Genomic DNA, 12,752 nt, shown 5'->3' with positions numbered 1-12,752 from the left:
GCTGCATTCTCAGTGATGTCACCGCTCTCTAGTGATTGGATAGGCTGCATTCTCAGTGATGTGTTACCGTATTATCCAGCTCTGTCCCCCGCTGTTTCTCCTTTTCTAGATCCTGCTCAAGTCTGGAGATATTTTCCTCCAATTCTCTGTTAGATGTCTGCAGGTTTTCCTGTAAAGTCTAATAATGGAAAAAAAAAATCAAAAAATCACGCATTACTAAAATCCTGAGCACAATTTTTTACCCCAATCTGCACTCATATAATGCATATCCAATCTAATGTTAGTCTGTGGAAGAAGATTTCTGGGTAGTCACAGAGACAGAAGGAAGCACATCCTTCTACAGCAGGGGTCTCAAACTGGTGGCCACGTTTGCCACCCCCTCAAAAAAAAAAAAAAAAAAAATTTATATTTTTTTCCCCACCAGCCGCCACTGCTTAAAGCTGAAAATTGGCCTGGGCAGGAAGGGGGTGAAAGTGCCCGGTATTGAAGAAGTTAAATGCGTATGTCGTCACGCCAAAAATGTTTTTCCCTTATTTTTAGACAAGAGCAGAGAAGGACTAGAAGTCCTGTCGGGTTTCACCGCTATCCGGGACCCCTTAGATAGAATTATCTGCACTTCCCGTCTTGCCAGCAATAGTTTCAGCAAACAGGAAGTGAGGGAAAAAATAAAATAGGAAAAACAGGGATACAGAGAAACAGAAGTCTTGTCAAGTACCATCCAATCAATAACCTGGACCATTGAGTGTGCAAGTGAAGGGAACCAAAATATACCAAATGACCAAAAAATATATATATATATATATATATATATATATATATATATATATACATACATACACACACACACACACACACACACACTATCTTCTGTACTATTACAGAATTGCGAATAAAAAGGCTTTATTATAAAATCACAGGAGCACAAACCATTGAAACCACCTCATGCAGAAAGCAGTACCAGTCCACAAATAGCGAACCAGATCAGCTGCTGGGAAATCACAGTGGGAGGTCCCCTGCTGAGCTGACCCGGATCACAACAGATTATAATAAATAATCAGGTCAAGTATAATATCAGAACAATAGCGATACAGTAATATGAGCCAATTCCACAAATAGGCCAAAGTAACTCTTAAAGCCCTGACTGTAAAATAGTCACCTGTCCAGCAGGTAAGTGATGCCCCCCAGGGGTAGAAGCAAGAAGGACAGTATGGCTGCGGGAAGGGTGGAGATGTCTCCATGAGTACCGCACTTCGGCCACGTCTACAGAACCAGCTGGAGGTTTGCTACACGTGGAGGCTCCTGAAGAAGCTCCTCCCGCTGCGATACACATGGAGACTCCTAAAAGAATGGACGGAACCCACTGAATGCTTAGAGACTTCTGACGCAGCAGCTGCAACCACGAGATGTGTAGAGACCAATGACACATCACCTGGAACTGACAAAACTGGGGAAATTGCAAAACATGTGGAGACTCCCGACGAGACAGCAGGAACCATGAAGAAGAGGCTGAAACTGTGATATGAATTGGAGACTGCAGACGGAACATGAAACGCGTAGAGACGCCAAAACTGAGATACGCATAGAGCACTTTTGACGAGGCAGACAAAAAGTACAATATTGGCGAAGACTCCTGATGGTGCAGCCGGCGCTATGAGACAAGTGGAGAGTTACGATGAAGCATCCAGAGCCGCAATAGGCATGGAGACGTCGAAGCAGCTGCTATAGGTGTGGAAACTTGCAGCGAAAGTTTCTCTTCGTGTTATAGCCGTTTTGGTCGATACATCAAAAGTCTAATGAGGCAGCTGCCATAAATGTGAAAACTCATGATAAATTGGCCGAAATCACAACAGATAGAGACTCCTAATGAGTCAGCTGGAACTACATTACAGGCATACCCCCCTTTATGTACACTCACTATACATACAACTCATGAGTATGGAACCCGCAAGTACAGACATCCCGCGCCGCGCAACCGCAGTATGGCCTGGAAGAAGCGGAGCTGCCACCCGGAGTTGTTGCCAGTGAAGAGGCCGCAAGCGAAGAGGCAAAAAGTTCCCGTCGGCCAGCCTAGAGTTGCCCACCAGCCATGACCAGAGTTGCCCACCAGCCATGACCAGAGTTGCCCACCAGCCATGACCAGAGTTGCCCACCAGCCATGACCAGAGTTGCCCACCAGCCATGACCAGAGTTGCCCACCAGCCATGACCAGAGTTGCCCACCAGCCATGACCAGAGTTGCCCACCAGCCATGACCAGAGTTGCCCACCAGCCATGACCAGAGTTGCCCACCAGCCATGACCAGAGTTGCCCACCAGCCATGACCAGAGTTGCCCACCAGCCATGACCAGAGTTGCCCACCAGCCATGACCAGAGTTGCCCACCAGCCATGACCAGAGTTGCCCACCAGCCATGACCAGAGTTGCCCACCAGCCATGACCAGAGTTGCCGCCTAAATGTAAGTGAATTACTGTACAGTAGAATGAACTTCACTCCCTGACCTCCTCCCTCCACTACAGCCCATGGCCCTCCACTATAAGCCGGCCAGCCAGCCCAGAGTTGATCACCACCCATGCCCAGAGTTGCCGCCTAAACGTAAGTGAATTGCTCACTGTACAGTACAATAAACTTCACTCCCTGACCCCTCCCCCCACTACAGCCCATGGTCCTCCACTGTAAGCCAGCCAGCCCAGAGTTGCCCACCAGCATTGTCCACAGCCAACCCAGAGTTGCCGCCTAAACGTAAGTGGATTACACTACAGCCCCCGACATCCCAAAAGTGTAAAAAGGTATTGCTTCACTTTAAGTAAATTTCCGTTTTACACACACGCTCTGGTCCCTTTGTGTATTTAATAGTGGGGTATGCCTGTATGTGTAGAGACTGATGATGAATCGACCAGAACAGCGATACATGAAGAGACTTCTGACGCGGCGGCTGAAACCACAATACCCGCGGAGACTCTTAATGAGGAGTCTTATACCACGATATGATTGGAGACTCGTATCCGCAATGTGTATGGAGACTCCTGACGGTGCGGCGAGAACCGTGAAACACGTAAAGACTACTGACAAAGGAGCCAGAATGACGTCCTACATAGAGACGTCTCCATGACTTCCGCAGCCATACGATCGTCTTTCCATCAGTTCTGCAAAGAAGAGCGGCCAAATATTGCAAAGTCTAGATGTGGTAAGTTAGAGAGAAATCCCAAACAGACTAAAGGCTGGAATTTAAGCAAAAGGGGGCCCAACAAAATACTGACATAAGAAAAAAATGGGGGGGGGGGGGGGATCCTTATTTCCCAACTCAGTGATTCTGCTTTTGAACTTTATCACTTGGAAGAGAGCTTGTGCTTTTGAAAAACAGACTTACTGACAAGATCACCAGATAAAAACAGAAAAAGAAAAGCCTAAAAAAAAGAAAACGAATGCAGCCGTCACATCTAAAGAATTGTTAAGCTACAATATAAGAAATGTTTGTTTTTGGGTTTATTACTGTATGAAGTCCCTGGAGGGAGAGACATCTGTACAATGGATAGATCCGCCCCTCCCCCCCCCCCCCCCTCTCCTTCTACTGCATTGAGAAACATCACAAAACTTCCTCTTTTTCTTACTTTCTGCTCGGCGATCTCCTCCAGTAACTTGTGATTTCCGGATTCCTGCAGGGACTGCTGGACCTCGTCATACTGAGAGGAGGAGGGGAGAGGAAACACACAGAATAAGTCATATACTCAACTACAGAACTTACTGCTGCCTCTTAAAGTGATTGTAAACCCTTCCATAGACCCAGTGAAGTGACCGGCCTCAGGTGATACACAGAGATTAAACAAATCCTCCTACATAAGTTGTACCTGATTATCTGCCGCCATCTTTCCTCTACATCCATTCAAAGTGCAGAATTTACACAGGAGCTCTCAGCTCTGAAAAGCAGGGGGCGAAGAGCTAAAGTTACATCACTAAAGGAGAACTCTGAGAGCTGATTGGAGGGAAGGGACACACCCCACCCTTCTACACAGGAGCAGAGCCGAGGCTGTCAATCACAGGCCGTGTGTTAAAGCTCACTCCTTCGTCACCTTTCTTTCTTTTGGTGTCAGGAAAATTTGTCAGAAGTGACTCGTGCAGATAGCAGAAGAAGGAGGCAGCAGACAGAAATGACACTTAGTGCTCTGGACTGATACAAGTACACACTATAGAGCAGAGATCTTCAAAACTACGGCCCTCCGGCTGTTGCAGAACTACATGTCCCATGAGGCATTGCAAAACTCTGACATTCGCAGACATGACTAGGCATGATGGGAATTGTAGTTCATGAACAACTGGATGGCCGTAGTTTGGAGACCCCCGCTATAGAGGGATATGCTTTGTTCATAGGTTGTTCCGAGGTTTACAACCACTTGGCGACCGCCTTATAGCTAGCAGTTCTAATTGGGTTGCTGCTGTGTGCAGGAATTTATATATATATATATATATATATATATATATGGTATAAGACTCCTCATTAATGTACACACAGCACCCCATATTGCACACACAGCCCCTCATATTGTACACAGCACCCCATATTGTACACACAGCACCCCATATTGTACACACAGCACCCCATATTGTACACACAGCACCCCATATTGTACACACAGCACCCCATATTGTACACACAGCCCCCCATATTGTACACACAGCACCCCATATTGTACACACAGCCCCCCATATTGTACACACAGCACCCCATATTGTACACACAGCACCCCATATTGTACACACAGCACCCCATATTGACAGAAAAACACAGAATTGTTGACATTTTTGCAGATTTATTAAAAAAGAAAAACTGAAATATCACATGGTCCTAAGTATTCAGACCCTTTGCTGTGACACTCATATATATAAAACTCAGGTGCTGTCCATTTCTTCTGATCATCCTTGAGATGGTTCTACACTTTCATTTGAGTCCAGCTGTGTTTGATTATACTGATTGGACTTGATTAGGAAAGCCGCACACCTGTCTATATAAGACCTTACAGCTCACAGTGCATGTCAGAGCAAATGAGAATCATGAGGTCAAAGGAACTGCCTGAAGAGCTCAGAGACAGAATTGTGGCAAGGCACAGATCTGGCCAAGGTTACAAAAAAATTTCTGCTGCACTTAAGGTTCCTAAGAGCACAGTGGCCTCCATAATCCTTAAATGGAAGACGTTTGGGACGATCAGAACCCTTCCTAGAGCTGGCCGTCCGGCCAAACTGAGCTATCAGGGGAGAAGAGCTTTGGTGAGAGAGGTAAAGAAGAACCCAAAGATCACTGTGGCTGAGCTCCAGAGATGCAGTCGGGAGATGGGAGAAAGTTGTAGAAAGTCAACCATCACTGCAGCCCTCCACCAGTCGGGGCTTTATGGCAGAGTGGCCCGACGGAAGCCTCTCCTCAGTGCAAGACACATGAAAGCCCACATGGAGTTTGCTAAAAAAAAACACCTGAAGGACTCCAAGATGATGAGAAATAAGATTCTCTGGTCTGATGAGACCAAGATAGAACTTTTTGGCCTTAATTCTAAGCGGTATGTGTGGGGAAAACCAGGCACTGCTCATCACCTGTCCAATACAGTCCCAACAGTGAAGCATGGTGGTGGCAGCATCATGCTGTGGGGGTGTTTTTCAGCTGCAGGGACAGGACGACTGGTTGCAATCGAGGGAAAGATGAATGCGGCCAAGTACAGGGATATCCTGGAGGAAAACCTTCTCCAGAGTGCTCAGGACCTCAGACTGGGCCGAAGGTTTACCTTCCAACAAGACAATGACCCTAAGCACACAGCTAAAATAACGAAGGAGTGGCTTCACAACAACTCTGTGACTGTTCTTGAATGGCCCAGCCAGAGCCCTGACTTAAACCCAATTGAGCATCTCTGGAGAGACCTAAAAATGGCCGTCCACCAACGTTTACCATCCCCCCTGACAGAACTGGAGAGGATCTGCAAGGAGGAATGGCAGAGGATCCCCAAATCCAGGTGTGAAAAACTTGTTGCATCTTTCCCAAAAAGACTCATGGCTGTATTAGATCAAAAGGGGCTTCTACTAAATACTGAGCAAAGGGTCTGAATACTTAGGACCATGTGATATTTCAGTTTTTCTTTTTTAATAAATCTGCAAAAATGTCAACAAGTCTGTGTTTTTCTGTCAATATGGGGGGCTCTGTGTACAATATGGGGGGCTCTGTGTACAATATGGGGGGCTCTGTGTACAATATGGGGGGCTCTGTGTACAATATGGGGGGCTCTGTGTACAATATGAGGTGCTGTGTGTACAATATGGGGGGCTCTGTGTACAATATGGGGGGCTGTGTGTACAATATGGGGGGCTGTGTGTACAATATGGGGGGCTGTGTGTACAATATGGGGGGCTGTGTGTACAATATGGGGGGCTGTGTGTACAATATGGGGGGCTGTGTGTACAATATGGGGGGCTGTGTGTACAATATGGGGGGCTGTGTGTACAATATGGGGGGCTGTGTGTACAATATGGGGTGCTGTGTGTACAATATGGGGTGCTGTGTGTACAATATGGGGGGCTGTGTGTACAATATGGGGTGCTGTGTGTACAATATGGGGGGCTGTGTGTACAATATGGGGGGCTGTGTGTACAATATGGGGGGCTGTGTGTACAATATGGGGGGCTGTGTGTACAATATGGGGGGCTGTGTGTACAATATGGGGTGCTGTGTGTACAATATGGGGGGCTGTGTGTACAATATGGGGTGCTGTGTGTACAATATGGGGGGCTGTGTGTACAATATGGGGGGCTGTGTGTACAATATGGGGGGCTGTGTGTACAATATGGGGTGCTGTGTGTACAATATGGGGGGCTGTGTGTACAATATGGGGTGCTGTGTGTACAATATGGGGGGCTGTGTGTACAATATGGGGGGCTGTGTGTACATTAATGAGGAAAAAATGAACTTAAATGATTTTAGCAAATGGCTGCAATATAACAAAGAGTGAAAAATTTAAGGGGGTCTGAATACTTTCCGTCCCCACTGTGAGATAGAGAGAGATAATATTATTTATATATATATATTTTAACAAAAATATGTAGCAGAATACATATTGGTCAACATTTATGAAGAAATTAGAGCAAGGGCTGTGGGTGGAGCCAAAAAAAAAAAAAACACAGCTCAGTGGCTTCTTCCAAGGTCACATGTCTGGAGATCTCTGTTCACAACTGATGTCTCGTTATCAATACTGCCTACAGGAGGCGCTGTCAACCCACATCTAGGAGCAGGGTGGGAGGCGTCTCTGCTGCTGTATAGACAGCGATACCCCCTACAGGAGGCACTGTCAATCACCAGCCAGGGGCGGGCTGAGAGGCGGGTCTTCTTCTGTATTAACAGCAATTCCTTCAACTGGATGGCAAGGTCTGCCTGTTCATGCGACAACTGTGATTGGTTGTCTCGGTGGTCACATGATCAGGAGCCCGCCCTCTCTGCTGGGACACATGAGGCCTTACTTGGGCAGCTAGAGGTTTAATAAGTAGCCTAAAGTTGGCCATTTATAGGAATATTCAAAAGAAAAAAAATTGTACATTCAATAACTGGACAAATGTCTGCTGAAAGTATTTCAAAAATTAAAATTTGCTGTTAACATTCAAATTTGAAGTGAATGTAATTTCCTGAATGAAAAATACATTCATTGTTAGAAACGTATTTGTTTGAGACAAAAAAAAAAAAAAAATTCCATCCCGCTCCTCCTTTTAATTTAAAAAAAAAATAAAATAAAATATCGAATGTCAATTTGACAACATTAAGAAAAATCAGACGAATGTTCCTAAAAACTAAAAATGTAAAACATATTTCTGCCGGTGTACGGCCAAATGTAATGAAAGTTTTCTCTCCACATTGTCGGGGATTTTCCATCCAGATTTGGAATATTTCGGGATCCTCATCATGTGACGTCACGTTTCATTCGCTCTTAGTGGCGGTAAAGGTGTGTGAGCTGCCAGGTGTTTACCTTCAGGGAGAACGGATCACACCAATGCAGATTTTAGCCAGGAATTTGGTCCAGTCCCCTCCCTTACCTCACTAATGGCTACACAAGCCGCTGATCACGGGGGGGAGGGGTCCATAGTGATCTCCGATAAATACAGATGACTCCGCCCCCTGCGACCTCACCTGTCTCTGTACAATGCTCAGCTTTTCCAGGACTTCACTTTTGCTGTTTAGGATTTCAGTGAACTGATCCCCGAGCTTCAACTCCCGGCCTGGAAATAAGATACAAGGAAATGAACACAAAGTGAAGGCAAAATAGGTTTTATTATTGGAATTATACAGAATTTATATCATTATACAGGATTTATATTATTCTGATAGAGGATTGATATTATAATACAGGATTTAAATTACTATTATTATAATATAGTATTTATATTATTATTACTATACAGGATTTATAATTACTATTCTCATACAGGATTGATATTACTACTATTATTATTATTATTATTATTAATACAGGATTGACATTACTATTACAATACAGGATTATTACTATACAGGATTTACATTATTCTTATACAGGATTTGTATTATTATTATTATTATATAGGATTTATATCACTACTATAGAGGATTTATATTATTCTTCATATTCATGATTTATATTATTCTTATGCAGGATTTTATTATTACTATAATACAGGATTTATATTATTACTATACTGGATTTATATTCTTTTTCTACAGGATTTATATTATTCTTCATATACTCATACAGGATTTATATTATTATTATTATTATTATTATTATTATAATAATACAGGATTTATATTATTATTATTATTATACAGGATTTATATTATTCTTCATATACTCATACAGGATTTATATTATTATTATTATTATACAGGATTTATATGAATTATTATTATTATACAGGATTTATATTATTCTTCATATACTCATACAGGATTTATATTATTATTATAATACAGGATTTATATTATTATTATTATACAGGATTTATATTATTCTTCATATACTCATACAGGATTTATATTATTATTATTATACAGGATTTATATAATAATAATAATAATAATAATAATAATAATAATAATAATAATACAGGATTTATAAAATGTTTTAGATTAGAGATATCTATCTATATCTATATTTCACTTTTTAGGATAGTGCTGCACATTATGTTTTAATATATGGGGGGGGGGCCTGCCTATAAGAGCTTACAATCTAAAGCTCACACCTGAGCAACGCTAGTACTTTTTTTGCATGCTTTTGGGTGGCACCAGTCAATTTTCCCCTCCACTTTGGAAATGCGCCAAAGAAGCTCATGTACCAAATTTTTGCATTGAGCCCGACGCGTTTTGCTGCGATTTTCACATGTTTTGTTGCACAGCAAAATAATAATGAAAGAAATAATGGCGCTGCAATCGTGTTTTGCCACAATTCTGGAAACACGGAATCGCAGAATACCAATACTGGTCAGCGTGAAAGCGGCTTTATAAGGTGACAAAAAAAAAATAAAAATATATATATCAAAGATAAACCCTGAGCACTTACCTGCGTAGCATCGGCTTTTGATCTGAAACAATAAAAGAACAATAATGTCACAACACTGATCACAAACCACGGCCAATCAGCAAAATAATGTCCTGCTGAGGATCAAACACCCCCCCCTAATAAAAACACTTATGGCCGGTTCGCACCACATATCTCAGTGTTCCAGATGCGATTTTGCATTTGATTTAGGACAATGATTTCTTGTGGAGGGGGCGGAGACCTGCACAAGGAGAAAGAGCAGAGCTGTGGAAGGGGCTAGTAGGCTCCACCCACTACAGAAAACGACAGGAGGGGGCGAAGACAAGACCAGTCACTCTACACGAGAGAGAGCAGAGCTGTGGGAGGGGCCCCAGCAGGCTCCACCCACTACAGAAAACTACAGGAGGGGGCGGTGACAAGACCAGTCACTCTACACGAGAGAGAGCAGAGCTGTGGGAGGGGCCCCAGCAGGCTCCACCCACTACAGAAAACTACAGAAGGGGTGAAGACAAGACCAGCCCCCCTGCAAAAAAACAGAGCAGAGCTGTGGGAGGGGCCCAGTAGGCTCCACCCCCTACAGAAAACTACAGGAGGGGGCGGTGACAAGACCAGTCACTCTACACGAGAGAGAGCAGAGCTGTGGGAGGGGCCCCAGCAGGCTCCTCCCGCTACAGAAAACTACAGAAGGGGAGGAGACAAGACCAGTCCTCCTGCACAAGGAGAGAGATCAGCAGTGATTGGTCTTTATTACAGGAAGTCTCACACGGGATTACTGCACAGATCTGGAGGAAATACACAAAGATCACCGAGATTCCAGAAGACGTCCCTTTTTTTCCTCCACAAATAGAGCTTTTTTTTGGTGGCATTTGATCACCTCTGTGGTTTTTATTTTTTGAAACAAAAATGACAATTTTGAAGGGGAAAAAAAAAATAAAATGCACAAACACACAATATTTTTTACTTTCTGCTAATTGAAAAAAAAAAAAAATAAATAAAATGTCTTCATCAATTTAGGCCAATATGTATTGTGCTACATATTTTTGGTTTAAAAAAAAAAAAAAAAAAAAAAAATCATAAAAAATCCCAAGCAGCGCATATTGATTGGTTTGCGCAAAAGTTATAGAGTCTACAAACTATGGGATATTTTTATTTATTTACTAGTAATAGCGGCGATCAGCAACTTATAGTGTCTATAAGTCGCGATATTGCGGCAGACATTCTGACACTAACTGACACTTTCTGGGAACCATACAGTGATCAGTGCTAAAAATATGCACTGTCACTGTACTATTGACACTGGCTGGGAAGGGGTTAACCTCAGGGACGATCAAAGGGTTAAATGTGTGCCTAGCCAGTGTTTGTGTACGTGTATTGTGGGAAAGCTTTTACTAGGGGAAGGAACACAAAATACATTCCCTCCCCCACCCTCCCGTCAGAACGGAGATCTGTCTAATTTAATTTACGGGTGCCAGCGAACATCGAGTACCCGGTACCCCCGCCCCCCCCCCCCCCCATCACTCGTTTTGCTGTGAATTACAAATGCCTGGCTGTGAATGAAGCTCAAATGTCTCTGGTGATGTCAGTGGCAGTTAGTGTCAGATCGCGCGCCGCACTATCGCAGTCCCATTATAAGTCACTCATCGCCGCCATTAGTAAAAAATTAAAAATCCAGTAAATAACCCCCAGTTTGTATGCGCAATAACTTTTATGCAAACCAATCAATATTTATTCACTTATTGGAATTTTTTTTTTCTTTTTTACCCAAGACAGAAGACATTTTAGCCAAAATTTATGAAGACTTTTTTTTTTTTATTGGATATGTTTTATAGGGGTTAATAAAACATTGGGATTTCTTAATATAAAATATAGAATATTAGATTTATAAAATATTGGGATTTTTTTTCTACATCTTTGGTCTTTTTTTCAATTAAATTGCAAAAAAATAAAAAATAAAAAACGCAGAGGTGATCAAATACCACCAAAAGAAAGCTCTATTTGTGTTAAAAAAAAATATATAAATTTCATTTGGGTACAGTGCCGCATGACCGTGCAATTGCGTTAAATTACCTCAGTGCTGAATAGCAAAACATGGCCTGGTCAGGAAGGAGGGGGGTAAAATCTTCCGGTGCTGAAGTGGTTAATAATGATCCCAAAGACCGGAGCTGATGATTGTTCCGGATAGATGGAAACAATGTTGCAAAACAGAAGATCATATTTGTTCTTTTTTATAACATGGTTTCCATCGATCACTTCCGGTGTCGGGTAGTTCAGTGGCGGATCTCGCAGCTCCTCTACTTGGAGGAGATTTGTCAGGCGGTGATGAAGAAACGCGTCGCCTCCTCATCGCCTGTTGTAACGCCCGCCCCCCACCACCCTGCGAGGCGGCCCAGCCACTCACTGGATTGGATCATGTTTGGCGGCGGGAGGGATCAAATTTTTGTGTCCCCGCCCCTCCCGGCAGCTCATTATCCGGGTTTCTGGTCGGGGAACGCGGTGGGCGGTACTTACACATCGCACCGTTCTGCAGAAAAACGCCAAGATGGTCAGACAGCCAATCAGAGCCGTGAAGATCACCACCTCCCAGGAACAGCCGCGGAGGTCCGGTCCGGGCTGCAGGTCTTCCGGCAGAAGAGACACAACCTGCGTGCAGAGAAATCATCATCATCATCCTCATCCTCATTATACTCATCATCCTCATCACCCCCATCATCCTCATCATCAGCCTCCATGTATTCTCTTCCCTGTTTCTATTGACAACACCCTTTTTTCCACCGGCAATTCATAATCAGATGGGGGGGGGGGGGAAATCAATAATCTACTAGGGGGGGGGGGGGGGGGGATCCAGCAGGATCTCCCAGCAGCTGGAGAGGGTGATCCTGGAACTCTCGGACAGAGGGGGGATAGGGATCTCACAGACAGAGGAGGGGGGGGGGGATAGGGATCTCGCAGACAGAGGAGGGGGGGAAAATCGGGATCTCGCAGACAGAGGGGGGGGGGGGGGGGAATCGTGATCTCGCAGACAGAGGAGGAGGGGGAAAATCGTGATCTCGCAGACAGAGGAGGAGGGGGGGAATCGGGATCTCGCAGACAGAGGAGGGGGGGGGGGGAATCGGGATCTCGCAGACAGAGGAGGGGGGGGGGGGGGGATCAGGATCTCGCAGACAGAGGAGGGGGGGGAATCAGGATCTCGCAGACAGAGGAGGGGGGGGAATCAGGATCTCGC

General features: G+C 44.1%; 1 protein-coding gene across 1 annotated transcript in view; it reads right to left on the bottom strand.

Annotated features, from left to right (window-relative positions):
- Window positions 1-12,752, bottom strand: part of LOC141117108 (melanoma inhibitory activity protein 2-like) — a gene marked incomplete in the record, with an annotated part of 86,209 nt that overhangs the window by 32,167 nt on the left and 41,290 nt on the right. Inside the window, 5 exon segments of the mRNA XM_073609730.1 lie at window positions 68-178; window positions 3,608-3,679; window positions 8,146-8,234; window positions 9,551-9,572; window positions 12,038-12,169. Of these exon segments, the coding sequence (XP_073465831.1) occupies window positions 68-178; window positions 3,608-3,679; window positions 8,146-8,234; window positions 9,551-9,572; window positions 12,038-12,169 (426 nt within the window).

The sequence above is a fragment of the Aquarana catesbeiana genome, linkage group LG13 (assembly GCF_042186555.1).
Source record: "Aquarana catesbeiana isolate 2022-GZ linkage group LG13, ASM4218655v1, whole genome shotgun sequence".
NCBI classification, from domain to species: Eukaryota; Metazoa; Chordata; class Amphibia; order Anura; family Ranidae; genus Aquarana; species Aquarana catesbeiana.
Note: the sequence above shows the minus strand (reverse complement) of the source record. Positions and strands in the feature narration are given on the sequence as shown.